The 27,514-nt window shown below is 29.6% G+C and overlaps 3 protein-coding genes across 5 annotated transcripts; all 3 read right to left on the bottom strand.

Moving 5' to 3' along the window:
- Window positions 1-171: 171 nt before the first annotated feature.
- On the bottom strand, window positions 172-7,839 carry LOC140676338 (cysteine dioxygenase type 1). Of its 3 annotated transcripts, none has more exons than XM_072911281.1 (6): window positions 7,305-7,839; window positions 3,030-3,171; window positions 2,811-2,916; window positions 2,380-2,549; window positions 2,170-2,251; window positions 172-336 (listed from the first exon to the last, which is right to left on the bottom strand). In XM_072911281.1, the coding sequence occupies exons 1-5, from the start codon at window positions 7,544-7,546 to the stop codon at window positions 2,216-2,218; spliced, it is 696 nt and encodes a 231-aa protein (XP_072767382.1). In that variant the 5' UTR covers window positions 7,547-7,839; the 3' UTR covers window positions 172-336; window positions 2,170-2,215. The 3 variants fall into 3 exon arrangements, with proteins under 3 accessions (XP_072767382.1, XP_072767385.1, XP_072767381.1); XM_072911284.1 differs by lacking the exon at window positions 172-336 and having other exon boundaries at window positions 1,558-2,251; window positions 7,305-7,553; window positions 7,710-7,839; XM_072911280.1 differs by lacking the exon at window positions 172-336 and having other exon boundaries at window positions 1,558-2,251.
- A 1,363-nt stretch (window positions 7,840-9,202) lies between these two features.
- On the bottom strand, window positions 9,203-15,280 carry LOC140663220 (uncharacterized). The gene is made up of 7 exons (XM_072887227.1): window positions 14,990-15,280; window positions 14,406-14,747; window positions 11,725-14,017; window positions 10,508-11,516; window positions 9,743-10,315; window positions 9,455-9,664; window positions 9,203-9,251 (listed from the first exon to the last, which is right to left on the bottom strand). The coding sequence occupies exons 1-7, from the start codon at window positions 15,278-15,280 to the stop codon at window positions 9,203-9,205; spliced, it is 4,767 nt and encodes a 1,588-aa protein (XP_072743328.1).
- A 1,542-nt stretch (window positions 15,281-16,822) lies between these two features.
- Window positions 16,823-26,894, bottom strand: LOC140675917 (uncharacterized). Its single transcript, XM_072910522.1, has 21 exons — window positions 26,746-26,894; window positions 26,239-26,514; window positions 25,885-26,035; window positions 25,382-25,541; window positions 25,044-25,307; window positions 24,470-24,683; window positions 24,084-24,399; window positions 23,444-23,751; window positions 22,741-23,067; window positions 22,011-22,390; window positions 21,762-21,862; window positions 21,099-21,431; window positions 20,577-20,989; window positions 20,277-20,454; window positions 19,816-19,992; window positions 19,071-19,732; window positions 18,829-18,966; window positions 18,339-18,728; window positions 17,912-18,215; window positions 17,289-17,513; window positions 16,823-17,023 (listed from the first exon to the last, which is right to left on the bottom strand). The coding sequence occupies exons 1-21, from the start codon at window positions 26,892-26,894 to the stop codon at window positions 16,862-16,864; spliced, it is 5,628 nt and encodes a 1,875-aa protein (XP_072766623.1). The 3' UTR covers window positions 16,823-16,861.
- Between the last annotated feature and the right edge of the window lie 620 nt (window positions 26,895-27,514).

The following is a 27,514-nucleotide window of genomic DNA, read 5'->3' as shown; positions in this document are numbered from 1 at the left end:
TTCATGTATTATTTATAATAATTGAAATTGGATTATAAAGTAATAATTAACTCATCATTATATCATTGATTTGAAATTTTTATTCATCGCCTAACAAAAGGTATTAACATTACATATAAATATAAATGTCTTTTTTTTCATAAGTACGTCTTTTTTTATTAGGAATTATTTCATGGATATTCACATAGCGATTGGTTCTTTCTTGTCCCTTTTACTTCCTCATAAAGGAAAAATTTGTCTAAAAACATTTTTCGTTTCATCCTCTTCCGGTTCTCCTAACTGTTTCATCAGGTATTCATATGTGACTGGAGAGTTCTTTCGACAGCAGTACCGTTCCTATAATATACATCTACAATATACACGAAATAGTTTCTACATGTATTTGTAATTTCATATACATATTTTTTTTTCTTTTATATAATAAAAAAAAATAAGTTATTTTCACAATCTATTTTTACACTTATATAAAAGTATAATTGTATATTAAAATAGAGAGAATTGATAAATGAATTAATAGTTTTGAGATATATTATTGTTGCGCTTTCTGTTTGATTTTAATTAATTTTGATATTCATCTTACTGTCACTCATTTACAAGCATTTGTGAAAAAAATATGACAATCTTTTAAAAGGTAATATGTTAATTTTAATATTGAATTAAGAATACAGAGCACAAGGAAGAACAAAATTAATAGAATAATTATAGTCGTTTGATTATAAAGATGAGTCTACAAAGCACTTCAGCAATCACAAGACTTTACAAGATATTAGCTCTTTATATAAGTTCTCCTTGTAAATAATTTGACAGCGTGCTAAGAGATGATCTCTTGAAGATGAGTATAGTAAAAATATTAAGTTTGATTTGCTACTTCAATACGAAGATGAAATATAAAGAGATGCGCAACATTGTCCTCTTTTTTCAAGATTCTCGTCTTGAAACTCAATAATAGAGAGATTTATTTCATTTATATGCTTCAATTGATTGCTATGTAGACTTATCTTTCAATCAGTTAGGATTATTTTATTAATTTGTTCGTTGTGTTCTGTATTTTTATTGTTGATAAAATATTAAAGTTAACATACTACTTTTGAAAAAGTGTTATTATTTTTCGCGCAAATGTTTGTAAATAAGTGACAGTGCGAAGATAAATATCAAAATCGGTTAAAATTAATTAAAAAGTGGCAACAATATTATAATCTCGAAAACATAAAAATAAGTCCACAAGGCACTTCATATCGATTATTACATATGATATTCGTATAAAGTGCGTCATATTTTGTAAGCGAGGTTAGTAAATGTAATGTATTGATATTAAGAGAAGTGTATTAATTTAATATTAAATCTATTAAATTATTAAACTATATATTATCGATTGGTCGATGATGTTGAATAAACTTTATTAGGTTTTACATGCAATTATAGATGCAAAGATGACAGTATGAAAAAATTATTTGTAGTAAATAAATCAATATTTTACAAGTTAATTAAAAATATTATTTATGGAATTATAATAGTTATTATAGTAAAATAGCAATTTATATTTGCTTAAATATCCATTTTTATTATTTTTATTATTTGAAAGTAACATGTAGTGCTTAAACGCACGGAAAATGCCATATATAAATCTCGAAATTCAACTTGAACACGCTTCACGAGTTTTTATTACTTTTTTTTATTATGGATTTGATAGATGTATTTATAATTTATTTAGTTTAATAACAATTCATAATTTTATTTTTGTATAACAAAATGTAATACGCAAAAAATGTGAAGAAAACATATAAAATCATTTTTATTTTTATTTTTAAAAATCATTTTTCAGTTTTACAAGTCAATTTTATTTTATTTTATTTTATTTTTAAAAATATCTGATATTGATTCTTTACAAAACAGTTTTAAGTACATACTTAAAAATGATTACATGACAAAAATGATATACATACAATATATATATATATATATAATTATATACATGTCATTATATGTATATATCATTTTTGTCGTGTAATTTGATATATATATATATATATATATATATATATATATTATATGATACATATAAATGTATTGTAATGTCTATTTCTATATTCAATTTATATATACAATTATAGGTAGCGAATTCCATTACCGACCCAATACAAATCAAATCTCGTTTAATTAAAACATTACGTTTAATTGGAATATTATTGATGATATTTCTGCGTTCTTGCTTAGTTTAGTTATCTTCTGGAGATCTGGCATCTTGAATTTCCTATAAATTAAACTATATTAATTTTTTGCTCATATATGTAAAAAATACAGAAACTTAAGCGGACAGGTAAAAAATCATCACATAGTAAGATGAAACTTTTGAGAGATAACCAGATCTCAGTTTCTTACCCGGTTTCTTCTTTCTCCATATTTGGACCAGAATGTAACTTTACACGTAGACTTTTGCCCAGTTTGTTTGTTGAAAACCGAGCATGTTGAAAACGGTGGTGAATACAAATGCAGAGAGACCGCAGGATTAATTGCACTTGGATTTTCGACACGATGCAAACCTAACGAATCTTGAACGAAAATATAAGAAATTATTCAGTATATGTACAAAATTTTATTATGTATGTTTATATATACATATATATAATTTTTATTTATAAATCAAAACTTACATTTAAAAATTAAGATAGGTTTTTATACAGAAACATTATAAAACTTTTTGCAGAAGTCACTTATTCGTTACATACACTAAATATTTTTATGAAAGTTATTTATTAAAATATTATCTTACTAAAATATTTATTATTTATAACTGATTTAAAAAATAATACCATTGATGTAACATATTTCGTTTGTATCAAGCGTATTTCTCTCGAATTCTTTGAGCTCTTCCATACTTTCCTCCATTTCAGATTTTTCAGGCCATGCATATCTCGTCTAGAATTTTTATATCACGATTTTATATTGCAATATGCGTATTTTATTATTATAAATAGACTTGTGAATAAAGTTCAAAAAAAATAAACATTTAAATAGAATCATTTTTATACCTCGCATAATTTTCCTTGCAGGACTTTCATCACGCAATGCGCGTTTGCGTGATCATGTATAGCTGATCCATGACCTTCCCCCCAACACAACACCATAAGATTGAACCTACCGTTTCCTTCGTCAACTAGATTTCTTGTATATCTGCAAATAGAGCATCGTTATACTTGGTATGTTGCTTCTCAATAATATTTTATGTCTAACGTTATTTGATAAATTATAATTTTCTATATTTTTGTTGGATTCTTTTATTAATGTTGAAAATCTTTTAAAAATCTCGAAATATTGATGCATATTTTAAATGCATATACGTCAACTTCCATAAACTATAACATTTTACCTACAAAATACTTTTTTTTAAATTTTCCTACATTTTTATTTTGGCTGTGATACATATTTTTAAAACTAAATCTGTGTTTTTCAGACATGTTGTCGATACTCGATAACAAAAAATTATCGCAAACGAAAAATTAAAAATAACTTTTTAAAGCTTGAAATTTCAGCTTTAAAGTGCTATCAATAGTTTTAAAAAATTTTTTAATCTTTTTAGTATTTATATACTATTAACAAAATAAGAAATAAAGAAAATTTAAGGTTGTCTAATACTTTTGACCATGGCTGTATATATATATATATATATATATATATATATATATATATATATTTATACAGTATTACAAACTTTACACATGCTAAATATATATACAAATGTTCAACTTGGCAACAAGTTGTATTATGGATTTATCTTAATTATTGATGTTATCTGCGTAATTAGAAATTGTTAATTAATGATCTGGTGGGATTAACAGCAAATATTGTGAAATCTTTTGCATTAATTTTTACGTTGGTATATATTGGTGGATATTACAACTTGCATCGTATGCAATTAAAAACTAATCTGATTAACCACTCGTGAAATTCCAACAAAATTATTCGGAATTTTTGAAATTGCATTTGTTAATTAACAGTTTAAATAAAAAAAGACAATTTTATGCTAAATTAAGTGTATTAATTATATAGTATAGGTATAAACTTGGAAAAATATTGGTTACGATTGAAATTAAACTGCTATTAAAGAATTTAAACAAAACTTGTTTTTTTTTCGATATAAATAACTATTTTCTTAAACTGTTCTATATGTTATATGTCTGTATGAATGCAGCAATATTAAATAATCAATTATTTATAATATGTATTTTGGTAACAACAGATTGATCATTATTTACAAAACATTAATATAAATCGAGTGTCATAAACGATTTATGAATCAGTGATCTGCAATTTTTGTGTAATAGAGCGAATATAATCTGGAATTTCAATGTTTTCCATAGCTCCATATTTCCTTCGTTTTTTTTACACAGATATTATACTGATATATCGATATCAACGTTCTGAATTGCACAGAACACGAATGGAGAAGGGGAATATATATATGAAAAGTATATAACCAATTTATACATCGGTCAATAATTGCGCTTATAAATGTATATATTTCTCCATATCACTACTTCACTTTCATATTAAAATCTCTTTAATAGTAAAACTTAGAAAAATATTTTTAAGAAAAATATGTGAAATTTTTATAAAATGAAAATTATTTTTTTTTTATATATAATTTAATAATTGTTTTTATAATTGCATTATTTATAGATTATTATTTTATATAAATTATATCTCAGAATATTTGCAAATCTTGTTATTTAAAAATATCAGAATATTGAAAACAATAATAATATGGTAGACGTATTATTGGAAAAAATCTAGAGCGTGTTAAAAAGATTTGGTTGTGCTCTGTTTTATCACGCGAAAATAAAATAAAATTTAATTGGAAGAAAATGCTACACTTTTTATTTTTATAAAAGTTACGTTTCTTTATATTACTTTAAGTGTACATATACAATTAATTATTTAATATATTTTAGTAGATTATTAAGAATGGATTTTCAGAATTTATACAAATTGTACATTTATCTATTTTAGATGATCTTTATGAAAAGTATTGACTTATTATATGCGGTGTGTGTTTGAAATATGATGGCTATTATGCCGAGAGTGATTCATCTTTCTCTACGAGAGGCCTTTCGTTAAAATAATCTCGGTAGAAGGAATATTTGCTGCGTTTTGTGTGTGCCGTTCAGTTTACGTTCTACTTTGTGTTGACAGCAAAACCGGTAAACGTGCGCCGTAGTTTCCGTACTTTCCCGAGTCACGTGGATCTCAGCTACTGCACACTGTAATTCCACCTGTGTCCAAGGTGCTCGTTATCTCGCGAACTCGTAAACTCATTTTCATTTCCATTTGCGGTTGCTAGCTTAATCAAGAGCTATCAAAGTGTCGATATACATAGTACAAAATTTGTATAATATTGTCGACAATTAGTGCTGCACTAAAATAGACTTATCTTTTCATTTTATATATATATATATATATATATACTTTGTTTTACACACATACATATATATATATATATATATATATATATATATATATATGCGTGTGTGTGTAATAATATAATACATATGACAAAATAATTAATCTACACATTAATATAAATATTTAATAATAATTAAAAGAGAGAGAGAGAGAGAGAGAGAGAGAGAGCTCTCTCTTAAGTTTCTTGTTAACGGAAATATTTCTCGAACGTCTAACGATTACATGCATTAATGATACCTGTTTTAGAACACGTATACTTTATATATGAAAATGTGCGAGTTGCATCGTACAATTTGTTGAAATATTCGTGATGATAACTAATAATTCTACGTCCTTTCGCTCTTATCACACAAGTAAATATATATATCCAGTTGATGCAATAAATAAGCTAATCTTGCTTATCAAAGTTATATAAATATATGATAAATATACTGTCATAAATAATAAATTTATTCATTAATAACTGGGAAATATGAAAATTTCTACTTTTAGTTTGTGATTTATTTGCGTGTACTTCTGATCCTACGACTAATTATAATTCATTAATAAAATTGTAAATAAGTTAGTTACAAATAACTTGTTTGTGAACATATAACAAAATTTTTATTTAGCTTGAAAATTTTCCGTTTTCTCAGATATTTTCTGAGAATATCACATTCAGCATTTTTTTGTATAAACAAAATAAGTTTTGCTTAAGATGATACATTCTTGGAGATTGTTTATTGCGTATATTATATTATCTACACTTTATTTATGTCGATCATGAGATCGGGAAGAAATTCCAGTGATAATCCAGTTTCACCAGAGCGTCTTTAGCATTTTTTTTTTCGTCTGACAATCATTAACTGACACTTCTATCACAAACGTTAGTGATATTACGGGTCAGAATAAGATTACGGAATTTTATCCACGTTTTTCCGTGAAATATCAGAGAACAAACTGTGCGGACGCAAGAACGACCGATGATAACCTATCCTGAACTTCGTATTAATTTCATTTCACAATTCTACACGCATAGCGCGTTGTGTGAGTTCTATTTACACATTTCAAATACAGTGATTGGTGAAAATATTTACTCTCGTCAATTATGGCTCAACGACCGTTGTCACTGACGCATTTCTCCGGAATGTCCCTGATTGATCATTACCGTTACGTGCCGATTTTGTTTACAGTAGTACTGTAATTACTGATATGTAATTACTCTATACTACTCGAGAAACATATATATATATATATATTTTTTAATGTATATATATCTTCATATGTATAATAATTTTCATCACGATAAAAATTTCATTTTTCAAAAGATATGTAACACATTATTTTTAATTAGATATATAAACCTTATCAAACATGCACTCTTGAAAATGGTATAATTTTATTCTTAACAAAATTAACGTATAAATAAAGTAAATAAATAGAATTAATAGAAATAAAAAAATGATAAAATTAAATAATACTATAAATAAAATTAATATATGTATATCCAATATTATAGAAAAAATTTTCAATTTTCTTTCTATTTGTTTCGTACTCTCTATCACGATTTATAATTGTGCGTAAAATTTTTAATTAATTTTGTAAATTTTTAATGTGTAATTTATGCAATGGTACGTTGTTACTACCAACTACAGTTTTTTAAACTGTATATGCAAATAATTTAGATCAACTGCTTAAAATAATCAAAATTAGAAGCATATAATATTGACATCTTCTATAATCATAATAGATATAATCGTAAAATATAAAGTATTTACTGCAGAAATGTGTATTAATGAAAACTACACACATGTATAAGATACATTTTGTTAAATATTAAAATAAGTCAATAAGTGCCACAATACCTATATCTGTCGAATTTAGCAAATTTCTTCCACTCCACAGGATTACTCTTGTAACTCGTCATCAGGTCCTGAACGTGATCAATATTTACATGATCCGTTTGAAAAGCTTCATGTAGTGCATCTATAAGTTCTCGGAGGGTGGAAACTTTTTCTCGTCGAAATTTCTCCCTGTTGTTAACGAGACACAACGATTTTCCACGTGGTACGTTATATAATCGATCCTTCTCGTTACAAATCTCCATTTTTTAACTACGAGATATCAACACTTCAACGGTTCTATTCAACTGGTAAACGTTTGTTTTAATTTCTACGAGCACCGGATACAAATTGCACTGGAGAATATTAAGTATCGAGTACGTTAAAACGTGCCTTAGTTTGTCCTGCGTCTGACACAAGAATGCAAACCTGAAAGCTAAGGATCGGAAAGAGATTTATGTTGGGTCCGTATGCGCCACACACTGAGAGATCGTACTAATTCCCGCGTCCAACTACCTCTCTGTCTTTACTCGCTTACAGCCGGGACGGGCCTAGTACAACGCGAATATCTTATATACAGTGTAAGATGCCCCTACTCCAACCAGTCATCAGTATGGCATTACCATTTTGCGTATTTCTCGTTTTGTAATGTATTTTTCAGTTAAAATTTGTTGAGAAAAAACTTGAAATCGGATTTACTGTAATATTGTTATGACTAACGTGATCTCTAGTGTTCGACGTTAATTACTGATTAACAACGAATATATTATCGATATAATAATAACTTTTATATTTACTCGAATTTTTGTCTGTTTAATATTTTTTATATAATTTTATAAATCTACAAACTATAATAAGATACTATTTGTAATTTATATATATATATATATATATATATATATATATATATATATATATTATAAATTAAAGCATCTTTTTCAGAAAATTCTGTGAAATTGCATTTTTCTCTCTTTCTCTCTTTTATGTTGATTATATACGTATATATTAATTATTAAGTATAATAATATTATAAATTTTATAATAACAAAAATTTTAATTATTATAACTTATTATAATGTTATTATTAATTAAGTTAAAATCCTTAATTATTTATATTTATAAGATGAATTAAATATTGATAGAGATACAATACTTCAGATCAAATACTTCAGATGATTTCCATTATTGAACTAACGTAAACGGAAATATTTTTTTCGCTTTCAAATTCTGTGGTTACACGTGTTTTCCGACATATAAAGCGTATGCAAGCGTACATGATATATGTGTCTACGAGTTCTTATCTTTTGACCCGAAGAAATGTTAACATTTGCATCATACCGCAATATTATGAAATTTAAAATTTAAGAAAACATTCTAATCGATTTGGTAAGTTTAACATGCGATGCGCATAATACATAATTATCAGTATTGAACTATATTGTACATGTATTGAATTATATAATTTATTATATAATTTTCTATGTACATTTTTATTTTATTATTGTCATTTAGAAAATTTTTAAAAAATATATATTTGTCATCTGTCTGAAAGAGTCCCAATATTCATCAAATCTGTCTTATTACTTGCGATTAATTTTATTAATTTTATTAATTAAAATCGAGTACGTATGTAAATTATTAAAAAATAAGCTAAAAGTAGTGTATGTTTAAATTAATTTATTAATATTATCGATTGTGAAAATATTAATATTTTTATCTTTCTCTGTTTTAAATACATGTTTTAGAATTCTGAATTTATACTACATCATAACTATATTATATAACATCATATGTAACATTTATTTTTCTGATTACTATTTTAATTGTGATGAATCACTATTAATTCATTATTTATTTTTTTGTAGCTGCTTCTCAAATTGAACCCTTTTTGTCTTGACTTTTGTTTGGCATGATTTGATGAATCACTGCACTTCCACAGCCTCGGTTACCGGGCTACCTGCTATAATGCAGCTGCAGCAAAGAATGCAATAAAAAACCAACAACGGAAAGTACGAGAGTCTCGTGTGCTTATTGATGAGCACGCGGTTAATATTCGAACTCGATTATTTTAAATCTCTTACATAATATTGAATGCCTCATAGACCAAATTTCTATGATGACATTACATAAAAAGTATACAATTAAAATATCTATATATAATTCAAATTACTCACGTGCAAGGCAAACTTTTGCAATAATAACATTTTGCCAGTGGTCTTTTGTATAGTCTATTTTTCCTGCATCTGCATGGCGACAATTTACAAACGCAACCAATATGTCGAACTAATATCGATTTTTTAACAATGTTTTTCTGTTCGTTTCTAGAACTCAACCGGCAATTATTCGGCGACTTACTCTTAAGCGACTTTTCTGCTTTACGGTATCTAATTAATGATATGAAAAATAATTTCGTAAATTTTTTGAACATCTTTGTTTCAGAATATTTTCCAACAGTGACATACCTAACATTGGCTTTTCTATTTTCCTTTTCTTGCTTAATCTGCGATCCGCAGCAGCACGGATTTCTCCAGCATCGTGAGCAGCATACAGACTCGCTCATCTTTTGCTGCAGTTCGTTCATCACATCAGAGAAAATATTCAACCGCTGATAAGGTAGCTCCTCGTATCGTTGTTGTTTCGGTTTTTTGTAGCAATAACACTCTTCGATAGAATCTAACCGAAAATCTTCTAAATTTCTCGCAAAGTATCGCCTGATTTCTCTGTTCGGGTTCCAACTAGTGACTCGGATTGACCGATCCTCATCCGGCTTTCTGATAATTCGTTCACGGTTACTATTATGACCCTTAGTATTTTGACAATCACAAACATCTAATGGCAACTTGCAACACGAACATTTTTCAATCGGTGCTCTGCACGTGCACTTATCTTGACGATTATCACAGTACATACAAATCATTGCTTTCTTGCAGTTGCAGTTTGTTTCAATTGTGTAACAATCTACTGGAGCGAATGTAACACAACAACATCGATCTCTTGATCTGTAGCAGTTGATGCAATTTACTGGTGATTTACATCTGTCCGAATAATTCGAGGAATTATAAAAAAAGATATTTGAGACAATAATATAGATTTGTATTCAAATTATTTTTATATTTTTTAATTTGTAATTAAAATATCTTTTGAAATTTTTAACTAATAAATATTTCAATATTTATAAATATCTCTAATTTCAAACCATATCGTAAAAAGGTTTTAATACATCATACCTGCACTTATCAATTATTCTTGAACAATTGTTGCTAATTGTACAGCATTTACATTCTTTGTAAAGCTGGCAATGAACCGCAGCCCTTCTACATACTTCCTTTATTCTGCAACAATTCGTACATTCTTCTCTCATTCTGCAACAATTTACGCAGTAATGTGGACTTATATTCAGAGGTGACATACTACGAAATCTAGGTTTATCAGTCTTCAAGCAACTCTTCGGGTATTGTGTCGACAACCGACAATACGTGCAGTCATTTTTTCTCTGTTCAAATTCACTGTTCTTGTAAAGACTATCTTCGATAATGCTATTGTATTTTGCGTATTTGCCGTTCAAACAGGGACATTTATTTATATCGGAAGATAGTTCGCGTCTACAAGAGATAGACTTTGGTAATTTTTCTTCTGGTTTTTTCTGCGGGCAGAGTACGTCGGTTGTTGTGTATTTAGCAAAGCACGAAGGATCTTTCGGTTCAGGTAGAATACATTTACAAGAGATGGATTTTTCTTCTGGTTGTTCTTCTAGCTTCTTGTGTGGACAGGGTACGTACATTTTGCTTGTCTCATCTTTTAGAATTTTATTTTCATCGGTAACATCTTTTAGAATGTCTACGACATCTTTTGGAATATCTTTAACACTCGTTTCAACTTCAGCAACTGTTACTTCAGGCGCGATTAATTCTTTCGCTTTTATTTCTGTCTCGATTTCTACAGGACTAGGTTCTTGCGGAATCATTTTTTCTTCTGGGATTTCTTCCTGATCGACATCTTTAGTTTTAATATCATCAACAGGAGTAAATTCTTCTTCAAGCTCTTGAGTTTTAGGCTCAACTGTCGTCACAGTTAATGGAAGATGTAATCTTTTCGCTGCAATAATACGTAGTAATTTAGGCGTTGTCTGACTCGTGCTAGAAATGGCTAGTTTCTTAATCTCTTCAGGAGCTGTAAAGTCAGCTACCGGTGCAGTCGGCTTTGGTCGCGCAACATTTTCAGCCTTCCTAGTCATTTCTATATAAATGTAGAATTAATATAATATTGTATTAAATTGAATAAACGGATAATTTTTATTTATATTTTTATGTTAAAAACGTCATACACACTTACATTTTTATTTAAATAGTGCAGAACTGCAAAACATTGTGAAGGATTTATGAAAGAGTAATTATGAAAGCTTTATATAAATAATTTTGTTAATTTAAGTTAATTTATAATTTACCTTTGTTTGTGAATGGATATTTCACTGGCATTGTCATTTTGTCATTAATTTTTTGCGATTCTGTCGCATCATTAATTTTCTCTTTATTTTTATACACAGTATCGAATTTTTTAACATCTTTTATGTCATCTGCAATTATTTTTTCCGAGTCAACTTTTCCTGTTTCTGTCCTTTCTTTAATTTTCATCCTGCCAAGTTTAATCACATCAATCAGTTTTCTAACTGATCGATTTAAATATGAATCTCTCGGTTTTTCCTCTGTCGTTTTTCTTTCTTTTGAGATATCATGGATGTCTCCTTCTTCTTTCAATTCTTCTCGTGTTTTTTCTTCAGATTGCTCAATTTTATTCAATGCTGAATTTCCTGCCGTAGAATCCTCGTCCACTTGCTGAATATGATTTCTTATTGGTTGGTTAAGTGATAATTGCATTCTTGTCGTTTTTCGTTTATTGATAAAAGTCTTCGAAGCTTCTTTCTCATTGAGATTCGAAACACGATTTGGACGATCATAATGTTGCGGCAATGTTGCAGAATAAGTAATTTTTAATAACGGTGTAGAAAAAGAATCTTTAATCGGTTCAGCAGAAGTAGTAGAAACTTTCCATAGATTATTCGCAACAGTTTCTTTTATCTGTTCATTTTGTTTTACATCGTTGGCAGACTTTTGTCTCATAAAATTAAGGGCAATATTATTATCTAGTTGTAATGTGCTTTTAGCATTTCCTCTATTCTTTTTCTGAATATTTAAGTTCGAGCTACTTGTATTTTCTTTCACAAGGTTATCTTTTGCATCGTTTAAGAATAGTTCCTTATCATTGTCCTGGTTAACAAAGTTCAAGTCAGAAATCTTCTTACAAATTGTTTCCTTTGGGGTTTCTTCGGCGTCAGGAAGCGCCTCGCAAACTATTACTTCTTCTGGAGACCCTTTCGGTTCGCCAAACATTCTCTTGCAAACTGTGATATCTTCCCGAGACTCTTCAGTAACGAACTCCTTACAAACTCTCGTTACTTTTGGAAGTTGTTCAGAATTTCCAAACGTTGTTTCGTACACAGCAGCCCCTTTTAGATATTTCACGGAATTTTCGAGTGTACTTTTACACGTTTGCATCTTTTCAAAACGGTCTCTAGCAACGCTAAACGGTATAGTCTCGCATATAGTTGTATCCTTATTTAATTTACTACAAGATATTTGGCAAACAGACATTTTTACATTATTTTTACACTTGTCTTTCAGACATTCCACCGAATCCTCAAACATACTCTCGCACGTTTGCGTTTGCTCGACGCGTTCTCCGGTGGTGTTAAACGATAACTCGCATACAGTTACAGTCTCGGCTAATTTGTTAGAAGGTGTTTGGCAAACTGATATTTTTTCTAAACATTTCATATTATTGTATACATTTTCAGGAAACTTTCCCTCAACTTTGTTGACGTTCGTAAAATCTTCCTCCTCCTCCGTTATACAACTACATGCGGACTGTTGTCGAACAGAGCGTTCTTTTTGACAACTTTCAAAAGCTTGTTGCAAATGTTTATATTCTACCTGCCTCTTCGAGATATTATTACTATTTAATGCCGAATCCTGAAGTTTTTTATTTTGATATGTATTGCCGTCTGCGAAACGCTCTTTAGAAACTTTGTCATATGTAGCGCAATCTGTGTAAATCGATTTCGGTAACCATCTGCTGCCATCGACCGCATGGCACACCGCATATCCGCTATTATTTTCACGAACGTTATTTTGAGCGTCACTTTTGCAATAATTCCTCTGTCCTCCATTGGTGCAAATTGTATTTGATAAAGAAGCGTCAGTGTCATTCAACGTAGCTCTCGCTTCTGAAGGATATATAGTGGTCCAAGATGGTAAACATCTAAAATTGTCGCACACGTCAAATTCTGAGCATGGGACTACAGAATTCGACAAATCCTGCTCAACATCCATACTGTTGAAACTCGTATCTTTACAACAGTAATCGTTTCCAGTCGATGAGGTTGTGTTCTTGCATTCGATGTCATTGTCACTGACATTTGTCTGCTCCTTGCTGGACTCGCTCGATTCTTTCGTCCTACATATTTTGTTATCGCAAATGATGTTATCACTACTGCGCTTTTTGGGAATATAATTAGACGGTTGCTGCGCTTGCAATTTCATCCGTTTTTCACGTATGCTGTTTATTAGCTTGCACGATGATATACTGGCACATCGTGAATTTAATTGTTCGGTAGTTGTATCGGAACTTGTAGTAGTTGTGCCCATGCTTAATCGAAGCTTCGATTTTTTCTTGTTTTTCTCCTATATATATATATTAAATTATAATTAATTATAAAAGAATTATTGTAATAATTTTATGTAATGTTATATGATATTATATTATTTTATACAGTAAAATAATGGTGATAAAGTAAATACAAAACACAATTAACTTTAATATTTGATATTTTTGTTTTCTATAGATTTATGGAGTCGCTATTGTTCTTATTAGTTTATTGTTTACTTAATAAGCAATTTAACGATTTTTTTTTCATATTAATTATGAGAAATAAACATGATATTCCTTTTTCATATTAACAATTGATTTTTTATATAATATATTGAAATATTTTTATATTTTACCTTTAGATAAATTACATTTTATATAAAAAAAGATTGTTGAATGATAATATGCTGATGCATTGTTTACCTGGCTACTGTTTTTAGCTTCTGAACAAATATAAATATTGACATTTCCAGTCATTCTTCGATTGTCGGTATTTACGTTATTCGCAGATGTTTTATTTTTCTTTTCATTGTTAACTTTATTTTTCGTAGGTAACAATATCGTATCCTCATGTGTTTTGATATATGGATATGAGTTGTCACACATGGGTAGATAATTATACTGACGTGAAGTATGGCGTGTTGTTTGTCGATTGCTGCAAATATTGGGCAACTCGTTATGATATTTTTCCATTATGTGAGATTGACACGCACGGAATTTTTGTTCAGATTCCTTCAAACGTGGCAAAATTGGCTTTATCTCTTCCTATTAAAAAAATATATTTTTTATCAATTTTGTTTAATCTCTCTTTCTTCTCTTTCTTTCTCCCTCGCCCCCCCCCCCCTCTTCCTCTCTCTCAATTCAATTTGTATAACCAATTAGAAATTTGAATAAATAAAGAAGTCTTTTCGATATTGCTATTGAATTATCTCTTCGTTAGCTTTGTTTTTATAAAAAAGTATAAAAAGATGTACGGAAAAAGTATGAAAAATGTTTAAAGTGGATACTTGCATCCTAGGTACCATTGAGCACTGTTTCACTATAGCTTGCACAGCATCTTTAATAGAATTGTTGATCTTTTTAATAGAATTGTTTATCTCTTTGTTAATTATTTCACTCAGCTTTGTCGAATTGATCCTTTCATTGTGCACGAGTAATTCCTTTCTTGCCGATACATTCGCGCAAGTTTCTCTATTGATTTTCTCTTCTCCGCATGTTCTCAAAGTACACATGCAATTCGCTTTCGGTGCCTTCTTATCATTTTTATATCCCTCATTTTCTAACTCTTGTACTTTCATGATATCTTTTTCTCCTCAGTTACGCTAAAACTCAATGGTTTCAAAGTTTCCTTTTATGCTCGTTCAATTTTGTTATTATTATATAATTTTGTGGTTTCAGCTAATTGAAGATCAACACATTGATCGTCTACAGAAAATTATGACCTTTACATCGTGAAAAAGATAAGCTACAATTATATTGCGCAAGAGTGTCTATAACAGGAAATATTGTGTCTTATCTATTTGAATCTTTAAATTCTTTGCCGTTTGACAATTTATCGCTTTTCTGCCTGTTTCGACTTTTGACGTTTATCATTTCTGACCAAACAAATTTCTTAATCCCATTATCATTTTTCATGATTTTCTTTAGCTTTACTACTGCATAAAATGCTGTATAAAATGCACTGTTCTTCTGCTCTTCGTTATTTTCCTGTTATCGATTTTTAAAGATACACATTTATATTCCTTGTAATTCATTATTCATACTCAAAAATTTGAACTACTTGGTTAACTATATCATTGACACTAAATGACTAAACTCACTATGATAGAAAAAATAGAATATCTAAAAATAAGTTACACGCTTTTCATTTTTATAACATGTCAAATATAATAATTCCGAGTTTTATTAAACTGACAATAAGTTATTTATTTTCCAATATAGATTTTTCATTATAACTGAGAAATTTAATTACTATATAAAAATATAATAATTAAATATAATTTAATTACTATATAAAAATAATATCCTGTATATTGAACAAAATGAAAAAGCACAATATATATATATATATATACATTATATATGTATATATATGTATATATTTTTTTTTATAAGTTATATACCTATTATAAGATAAAAAATATTTTTAATTATTAAAAGTGTCTGGTAATCTAGAAATATAATTAAAAAATACAACTTAAAAAAAGTTATCAATTTCATTCCTAAGAACTTTGATTTTTTTACATTACTTTCTCATTTCACTAGTATTTAAAAAAGATTACTCAATGTATTATTTACTTAGCTTCTTAATCACGATGTACACTCGATTTTTTTTATAAGCGTTTTCAACCAATTTTAATGTTTATTTTTTTGCGTCAGTAGATCAATTCTCATGTACCTTGTAGTAACCTTGACTTATACCTAATTGAATATATATCAACTGCTTGGCTGTAGTGATGTTCGACAGTACCGATAAGAAATCTCTTGTTTGCTTCTGATTTATAGTTGTTTTAGGTCAGATTAACGTAGCTGCATAGTGCTTAATTAAGCACATGATTATTGCGCTCGCATGACATTTATGAATACGAGTAACACGAATTTTTTAATTATATTATTTAATTAAATCTCACATATATGAAAAATATTTTTGATAAGTATAATTATGATACAAATTGATATTAATTGTATATTGATTTTATGACGTTTTTATAACGCTAACAAATTAATTTTCATTACTGTACGCCCTTTCTTTAAATAAGTTGTTTTTATAGAACTTATCTAAAATAAAATTGAAATTTTAATTATTATCAAACATTTGGATAATATAATTCTAACCTGAGTACAAAATTTCTTCGTGACAACACTACAATGTAACAAGTTTACGTAATATCATTGTTATTATCCGTGGTTTCATCAGCTGAAGTAGAAACACCAGATCGATGTTTGCCATAATAATTACAAATTGATGACATTTCGTTAAACGATTCACTTTGAAATTCTTGTTTTGCTTTGTGGATTGTACTGCACTCTTCTTCATGTTTCTCATGCATTGGCTGAATACAGATATTAATTACAATATTAATTATATATATATATATATATATATATATATCATACTAAAACATAAAATATTTATTTATGAAACGATGGAAGAGCATGAATTAATTTCAATTTTCTTTTAGCATTTTGAATGGCAAAATCTATCTATAATTAAAAGTCATAATTTACGCACACAATATATGATTATTCCAATTTCTGGTAATTTCTTTTTTCTTTTTTGCTTATATGATTAAATTTTAATTATACCTTAAACGTACTAACAGCTTTGTCACACGTTGGCATAATTTCTCTACGATCTTCATTCGTAGGAGGAAACAATTGTTTTAAATCTTTAGGTTTGTCTGCGCGCTGAAATAGTGATATTAGAGGCCTTTCATTTTTTATCACCTTCCGAAACTCACACATTACATCTTTAAAAATTTGCGTTTCTTGATATGGAAGGTTGTTATCCTCAGTGAGCTTTGTAGAGACCTTGGAAAATATCATATCGAAAATGAGATATATATACTATATATATCTTTAACCTTTTATCCCCATAGTAACTACACATTGCACAATAACTACACTTCTGTATAATCATAATAAGCATAAACATAATATCCAATAATTACACGTAATGATTAAAAGAATATTAAAAAATAATTGATTAATTATTTAATTTATTTATTTATAATTAAAAATAATTAACCGAACTATATTGATGCACATTACGTATGAAATACATAATAAAATTTAAAAATTTTATCGTAGATAATAATATAAAAAAGTAAGATAAACTTTCTTACTAAAGTTCGACTTACTCAACTTTTTTACTAAGTATCGATTATCGACTTGTAGATAATATAAAAAAGTAAGATAAATTTTCTTACTGAAGTTAATCTGCTGAGAGATTCAGGAGCATCGCATGTAATAGAAGTATCACAAGATACAGAATCTTTCGATTTGGCATTTAACGAAGAATCCTTCGTACTTCGAAGAGCGTTTAAAGTCGTCCATCTTCTAGCTTCGCGTTCTTTAATTAATCTCATTCTATCATGTTTTTTTAATTCTTCTATTAACCCAGGTGCTTGATACGGTGGTAAATATTTTTTCAACATAGGTATTTCCAGTCTGGTTTCGCGAACATCAACATCATATCTTGTCTTTTTCATTTGCAGTGATTTCTCTTGTGAACTACAGTGATTATAAAAAAATTAAAAATTTTTCTCTGAAGATTATAATTATTCTTAGGCACTACTTTATTTAATTCAATATTAAGAATAATTTTTTGTTTTTTAAATGTCGTCTTTTTAGTACCTTATTTTTACAAGCTCTGATGAACAAACATCTGCATAATTTGGGACATGACGTGAAACTTTAGTTGCATGAATGTTCTTAGGTTGTCTGTAATATCTGTAAGGTTTGTGTGTAACGTGCATATTACATGGACTCGGAAGTTTCCATTGATTCCAATAATTATGATCTTGACAGTGGATTATTTGGTCAGGTGCTTTAAATTGCGGTTGAACATTACAAGAGCAAACTTCTGGCTCGTTCGTAAACTTTGAAACGCTAGCACCATCTTGTCTTCCTTGAACATCTTCCACGTTACGAATATTGCTTCGAGTTTGACGATTTTCGCTTAATTCAATGGCTGGTCTAAACGTAGAAGCAACTTTTTCATGTCTTTGAACATCATCAAAACGCCTTTACTCGATTTATACGGAAAAATTTTTCTGCGTATCGCGCACTATATAGTTATTGATATCAGAAACTAATGTAAGAAACTTAAATACGTGTATGTTACCTGGAATGTCTTTGAGTTTGCACATCGCGATCACAGGTTTTTTTTCGTTCCCTTCTTCTATTACATCGCTTCTCTTTAATTAATGTTGCCTTGTCACAAGATTTTCGTTCTCCTCGTGGTGAACTACTATCAGATTCACTATAACACGTCATCGAATTAAAAGAAAATGTATTATGAAGATTAATTATAATTATAATTTTAATTATAATTTAAAAATTTTTTTCGTAATACGTTTTATATACCTTGCTTTATAATCTTCACGTTTATCGATCCACTTTTCTCGTCTCTCGTTCTTTCTCTTCTCTTTTTTCCCCTTCGAGCAAGCTTTAAAAATGTTGGCATCAGTATGCGGTATCTTTGCACTTTTCTTGTATCTTTTAAATTTTCGCAAATTCGTTTGGATACTTTTCTCGGGCATTTCCGTAGATCTTCTAATTTCACGCGCAATATCCTGCGTGTCTTTCTGCCACATTTCAGTGTCTTCTTCAAACTGCGTGGATTTCGCCATTTCTGTATCGCCTATACATGTTTCCTCTGCTGATTCCGGTTGCTTCGTTAATTTTTTCTCGACAAATTTTTCACGTCTTTTTTCTTGGTACGTGATGCCGTACAACTGCAAACTAGCTAACGGATCGTACAACTGAGCTTTTTCATTTACCCTTGATGCTTTCACGTCTTTTCTCGCTTCCTGGTTTTTAGCTCGTTCTTTTTTGACAGAGTATTTCTTCACATCTTTTTCTTCTGCAATATCATTTAACTCTATAATCGCTTCACCGTTTTTCGCTAATGATTTTCTTCGATCATCTCTAATTACAACTTTTTCTGGAATTTTTTGCCGATCTGTCTCAATATCTATCTCAGCATCTGTCGACGTTCCTTCCGTAGTGACAATTTCTCTCGTCTTCTTTCCTGGAAATTAGACGAATACACTATTTGATTAAATATTCTGTTCCCTTCTTCGTGTAGAATTTTAAATCGAAAGATCGCTATCCTCTGACCTGATTTTTGCCAATCGATAATCAGTAATTTTTTGTCTGTTTCTGACATTCCGTTCGTTTCAGATATTTCGGTATTATGTTCAGTTGTGGTATTCATATCCGACTGACAAATTTCATAATTTTGTTTAATATCGCAGAATTTTTGTGATGTGCAAGCGCAGGAAATCTAAATAAATTTAGCTTTTATTAATGTATAATTTAATACAGCTGAATTAAATATACTAAAATATACCGATAAAAAATTATTAATATTGAATAATATATGAAAAAATTATATGTATAATAGACATGCATATATATATATATATATATATATATGTACACGTTTTAATTAATTCGTAAAATTACATATTTCTATTTTTATGTAAGTTTCATAACTGCACACAACATACAAACGATCAATATTGAAAATTAAGATTATCACGAAATTAATAAACAGCCATAGCATACGCGAGTATAATCATTAAAGACGTTTTGCTTATTCGTCTTCTGACTATCAAAGGATGTTCTGGTATCTGATAAAACATTAATACGCTCTCTTGGATGAACGCATCTCCGCTTTAACTGCGAGTCTTTGATCTCGTCTACTTCAAAATATATCGTATCCTTCGAAATGGGCTGCAAATACCTATGAGTTACAGTACACGTTATAATATAAACATAAAATAACTGTAAATAAATATTGCATACGAGAGAGATTTTCATCATGTATAATAATATTTATTTCAAATTTTATCCGCGTTGCTATACCTCGGTAATTTTTTCGTTGTAAATTTCTTCTCATGAGGATATTTCAACTTTACATCGTCAGCTCGTATATGAGAATTTGGTTGGCGACAGATCGTCCTGCGTCGTGCACGATGTGAATCATAATTTCTGTTGTAAATATTATCTTCGGAATCATCATGGTCCGAAATGATTTGTAAACAATCTACTTGCCGATCGTGCGTCTTCAGGAACGTGCTCTCTTCATTTTCTTCATCGGAGGTAGACGAAGAAGCAGAGGAAGATTCTTTACGCTTTGCCTCCTTTTTCGTTGTACGGATTCTTCGATAGATATTCGTTCGAACAGACGAGACAGATTGAGTTCCAAAAAGCTTTCGAGCTATTCTGTTTACGAGAGACGGTTTTCTCGTTCGCCAGTCGCTATCGCTATCACTCTTCTAAAAGGGAATGAAAATTCGTCGTAAATGGCCAGCACAGAAATAATTGATTAAAAATAAAGTGGATACACGTCAGCAGAAAGTAACAGGAAGTTATTTTGCCGCGTACCGTTCCCTTTCCGAGCCAAGGAATTTTCGTGAGCGTAGCAAGGATTCTCCTTACGCGGCTCCGTTTCTTTTCTTTGGCAACGTCCTTTAAAAGTAGTTCCTTCGAGCCATCGTCCATTTCGATGTGAACCACCTCCTCTTCATCTAGTTCCTCCGTCGGCCAAGACTCGGTATTCGCTATCGATGTAGACGTGCTGGAATCGTCCTTGCGCGGGGAAGAGCAGGATTTCCTTTTCAACCTAGTACGAAGTCTCCTACGAGCTCTCACCACGAAACAGGACGTCGGATCCTCGCTACTCGAGGTAATTTCCTTCGCCAATGGATCGTTAAAAATCTGAATCAGACATTTTTAGTCCTCCATTATCGACATTGGTTGAGCTCATTGTCAGTTCACTTTCTTCTTATTAAAATCATAGGTTATTTATTGAAAAGATTAAATCATTTCAAGGAATCGATAATATTTATTTTCTTTGTATTTAATAATTAATATTATATAGAGTATGTCTGGAATTAGTTTGTTGAAGTGTACAGTATATCTTTTCTCGTCAATTTGGAAAAAGTTTACTATATATTTGCACTCTTGAAATTGACTTTGTATAAAAAAGCCTCTATTATTCTTTAAAATATTATAATAAATTAAGATTTTGAAAAAGCACCATCTTACTTGAATCGTAACATCTTCTCTTATTTTTTGCGCTTCAACATCTTTGAAAGGCGTTTTACGACGCTCAATTTCGATTTCTCGTGATGATCTCTCTTGATAAGCTAAAAAATGTATTGATGATTATTTTTATCGTTATTACTTCGAATTGATTTTCTTGTTGATTCATGAAGTAAATTATGTATTTGGAATAGATATGCATTTATAATATGAATATATATAGTGAGAAAAACAGATAATTATTGTACATACTGTAACTATAGATCGATTCTGAACTACTTTCATCAATGTCATCATCCGTTTGTACACTTTTATCCTTTTTTTCTACAATTATTTCGTCAATTTTTTCTTCAGGCATTTTTTCTTCTGGTATTCTTTCTTCAGGTATTTCTTTTTCTAATAGTTTTTCTTCTAGTATTCTTTCTTCAGGTATTTCTTTTTCTAGTAGTTTTTCTTCTAGTATTCTTTCTTCAGGTATTTCTTTTTCTAGTAGTTTTTCTTCGGGTATTCCTTCTTCTTGTATTTTTTCTTCTTCGGGTTTTTCTTCTATAATTGGTTCTTCTTCCTTGCATATATCGATACCTATTGGTACAGGTTCCTTTTTCGCTATTAGTTGATCATCCGATGAATCTCTAATTCGATGAAGAATATAATCAAATCAATACATTAGTATGTACATTTTCATACGATATTATTATGTTTTAATCCTAAAAGAACAAAAAATGTTTTTAAATAATAATAAAAAGCAGATATGATTTTTTTTTAGAAATATTTTAGAAGAAATTAAATTATATATATTCTTTAAACTTACATAAAAATTATATAATTAATATTTATAAATAATAATTAATATGTTTTTAAATTATATTAATTTATTGCTCGAAATTTGCAATATATGTATATAACTTATATTACTATCACTCTCATACTCTACGAAATTTTTCATTAAAAATGCGACATATGATTTATTGATAGAATTCACCTTTCTTCACTTATATCCGATAAATCACCGTATTCGATGGGCGATCGACAAATCGTGCAGAGATTCTGCAAATCCGCGTAGCATTGAATGCAGAACAAACCGACGCAATCAGGTGTGGCGCATTTAATGTGCGGTTCCTGATCGGAGCGTTCCACGGCACCGCACAGAAGACACATATTCTGCTTACGAGGAAACAACTTGTTTAGAAACGGGCAAATCGCCAGGCATCGCTCTCTGAACGTGATTCTCTCAATTCTATCGCCTTCGATCATGCCGAACTTGCGGCGCAACTGGCGCCGTGCAAATTTCAGAAAACTTCCTCTCGATCTGCACGAGTTTGAATCCATTAATTAGATGCGGTTTGTATGCATGAAATTTATGTTTCGCAAAGTAAACGTGAGTGAAGTAACTGAGCTGTACGATTAAGCAAACCGACACAAGAGATTTACTCCATCATTGTTTTAAAGCAATTTAAGAAGGATCTTTAACATTTTAATGAGAAATTTCGTTAACAGTTAAGTAATAAATTATAACGTTTAATTGATTGATTAAATTTTATTAATACTTTTTTATTAATTATTATTTATTAATATTTTAATAACAACTTTTTTGAACCTTTTTTAGAATAAATCTTGATATAAAAAGTGCTTATTTCATGTTCGTATGTCAATAATTTCGTTAGCTAATTAAAGAGGTGCATTACCTCATTATATGATTGTACAACCAAGCAGCCCTTTGTTTAGCTCTTTCCGGATGATATTTACACATCACAACGTGCCGCAATCTCAATCCGTATGGTTCGAATATCGCCATGATCCAACAGAAGCCGATCAGCATCATAATCTGCGTATATCTGTCTAGATCTGGAGGGATGGGATTTGGAAGGCAGGGCGTTATATCGATCTCCGCATCCTTCGCATGTGGCGTGAAGGCTCTCACGATGCTTCGATAAAGGTCGGCGAGATAGCCGTTACCAGACACATAGACGCCTACAGAATTAGGTCGTTGGACCTAGAGATCGATATGTACGTTTTACCATCATATCACGCGATATTACTTTTCATCGTGATTATTCTGTCATCATATATTCGACTGTCGATATTTTATTCGCGAATAACAAAATCACAATTTTAAGTTAACGTTGTAGAACGTCGAGTATTGAATCAAATATTCAATTTTTCAGGATATATTTTACTAGGTTTTTCTTATGTTGAATTTATCGTAAAATTAATGATTATCTAAAATATTTAATATATATTCAAAATATTATAAACGTCACAAAATATCAATCAAAAAAAAGCCTTATCACATTTTTTTAAACGATACTTTTGTCATCAAGATACCTTTGTTTCGAACCGTCCATGAAATCTAATAGTGCTAAGGATCCAGTAAAGACTGTAATCCGCCATCATGTGGATACAGATTTTAAATGTTGTTAGGCACAAAAATACTGCGGATTTAGCGAGTTTTACTTTTTCTACCTTAATCAATGTTATAGACGTTAATGGAATATATTGATTTCTTTCGCGACGGTTTAACGGTAATATGGTTTCTTTTTCCTGACGCGTTCTTATTAAATCGATAGTGCGCAGATCATCAGTCAGATATTTATTGTCGAAACGATCGTTTGTTAACCATTTGTGCCGATAATACATAATTCTAGAAAATACCTCAATTTATCTCAAGTATTAGATGGGGCAGCGTGTTAAAATAACATCTTTAATTTTACCTTAGCAACATGAAGAAAATAAAAAAGGTAGCTATAAAGCTCATCCAATCAAAAAAAGCTAAAAATTTGTCCGTCCTCGATCGCACTTCAGAAATTATACCAGTCGATACATCTTCGATAGTTTTACTTTGATTTGTCTCAAAATGGAAAGAATGCGAAAATTTCACTTTTACATAGAACATCGCTTTTATATGGCGAGTGAACCTTTTGATTTCTGTTAAGAAAGAGAGCTTTTTTTAATTCTTTTTACAAAGTCTATGAAATGATTTAGAATTTTTGTAAAGTTATAAATATATATGTATATATCTATTTGTAAATTTTTAGTGTTCTTTAAATGTAGTTTTTAGTTCTTAAATTGTAATCTTTAAATTTATAGAATTTAAGAGCTCTTTACAGTTTATATGTTAGATACATTTTTTTTTGTAAGAGAAAGAAAACCTAATTAATTAAAACAAACGTACTTTTGCGTACGGCTCTTTAAAATCCTGGAATTTACACAAGAGCTCTTTAAAGTTTATAATGTTATAAATTTTTTGCGAGAGAAAGAAAAAATTAATTAATTAAAAGAACGTACTTTTGCGTACGGCATCAACTATAGTGTCAGCAACATAAGACACGAGCATGCATATGAAATCTAAAGGTTTCACTATGTAACACAAGGCACCCACAATGTACGTCAAATTGCATATCCCTCCAAAAAGGGGGCCAAGCTTCGCTTTACAGTCAGCCACCGCACCATCGAAGACTCTCTGACATCTGTCAAATGGCGTACCCAATTTCTTGTTGCAGATATTCACGATGCTGCCAAGCCATTGAAAAACCGACGTGATCACTCTCACTGAAAGATACATTTTTGAAGTTACAGAGATCGATGGATTTGCGAAATAGATCGCGAGGGAAAAGTTGACTTACGTATACTAAGCACGAGACGTTTGATAGCCACGAGAGTTCGCTTAATCTTCTTTACAACCACCTTCACCGTCTTTATTACTTTCGATATCGCATCTCTCAGAGCGTAAAATGGCTCTTTTATTAAGTCAATTACACTTTTTACTGCTTGCTTTAACTGCTCCTACAGATACGATGTATATTAGTAATAACAGCTCAAAATAATGATAAATTAAAAAAAAAAATATATATATATATATATATATATATATATATACATACATAAAATAATTAATCTCACGAGAATTTTATAATCATAACTAATCTCATGAGAATTTAACAATATGTAATATACATAAGTAATATGGAGCAGATGGTGTTTGAACAAGTCTCTATTAGACAAAGAATCTAATGATCTATAAAATCAAGAACCAATAAAACCAATAATAGATTCAAGGAAGTAAGTCAACTGAATAATGCATCGACATAAATGGAATATATAAATGAACTTACCTGTAAGAGCTTACCTGTCCACAGACCAAAGACTCCGAAAGGACACTTGTATTGTGTAAGGTATTCTTTCCCGGTCCGGTAAGAGTTAGAATAAAGGCATAGGCCATCAAGGCCTGCCTGCCACGTTTAGAAAAAAATTGCGGCAGCAATAAAAATACAATACACCTGTGTATTTATAAAAACTTGTAGAAAGATGTGTATAGAAAATAGAATTATATACAATAGGATGAATATTTGAGATAATTTTGATCTTTCTTTTTCGAAATAATTTAGAGATTCAGAATCTTTCTTTTTATATTATATATATATATAATTTATGTTTGTGTATATTCGTATTTCACTGAGAAAATTCACAAAGAATTTCTTACCTTACACGGTAAGAAAATGCCAACCCAAGTGTAAGAATCATTCCGAGAACCGAGCACAACATCGTGACGGACGAAAGGGTGAAATTCAATTGAATCACGAAAAATACAAAGAACATATATATAAGGAATATACCACCCAAAAACCCGAATATGCTCTTCCAAATATAATTCTCGAGCGTTCCATCCGTGCGAAGAAGCTTTACCTTTCTATAAACCCAAGTATATTTAAGGGGAGAAATTATTCGACTCCAAAAATGTTTAACCTTCTTTCTGTATCTATAAAAAATATGATTAAATATAAATTGGATTTTTAAACAAATTATAAAATAAACAGAAATGAGAATTTATAGCGCATTAAATAAGTAATACCGTCAAAAATCCAATAAAAACACGTGTACACTTTTTTAAAAAGTACACGAAAAATAAAATATGTTAGAGAAAAATTTCTCAAGATTAAAATTAATATTAATTGTGCAGATAGGTCTATCTAAGAAATTAGTGGCTCACTTTAATCTCTTTCGTCGGAGACGTTGCTTCAAAGTGAAACGTGGCTTGACACCTTCGGAGATCTCAATCGATCTCAATTTTTCATCTTCATATCTCAACCTAGCCTTTTCAAGTTTTCTAGCTTTCAAAATCAATTGAAAAAATGCCATGACCTTATCCACTTATTTTATTTAATCTTTCATGCTATTTGATACTGAAATGTTCATATTCTTCTTATGACGTTTATTAATTGCTTTTTTATATAATAATAAGTCACTGTGTGATAAAAACGTTACTGAATGTCATGATAATTTCAGTATAAACTGAAGTTTCGAACAACTTGTTTTCATTCACATATTCCTTGATATTTTATTGTTTTCACATTTTATCTATAAATGAATTGTATATAACTGTGTTTGCGAATACAGATGTTTTATATGCTTTATTCGATTATATATTAGATTTAGATATATTTCTAAAGAGATCGATTATTTCTTAATACAATACGTAACATTTTTATATATTATATTCTTTTATTATATTTGTTTTAGAAAGAAAGTATAAACTTCGATATATTTCAATTTTTTTAATTTTTTTTAAAAAATAATTTTAAATAAATATGCACAGTCGAGAAAGATTTTTCTAAAGGTATATTAACATCAGTTGACACAATCTGACGCAGAAGAGTTTCAAGTTGCCAACAAATGGTTACAAAGGCAGACGTCGGTAGCTGAACGAGTAATGATACATGTGTGTTATTAATTATCTTATTTATCAAATATTTGGATGT

Source organism: Anoplolepis gracilipes, chromosome 2, assembly GCF_047496725.1.
Source record: "Anoplolepis gracilipes chromosome 2, ASM4749672v1, whole genome shotgun sequence".
Taxonomy (NCBI): Eukaryota; Metazoa; Arthropoda; class Insecta; order Hymenoptera; family Formicidae; genus Anoplolepis; species Anoplolepis gracilipes.
This window is presented reverse-complemented; position numbering and strand designations above follow the sequence as displayed.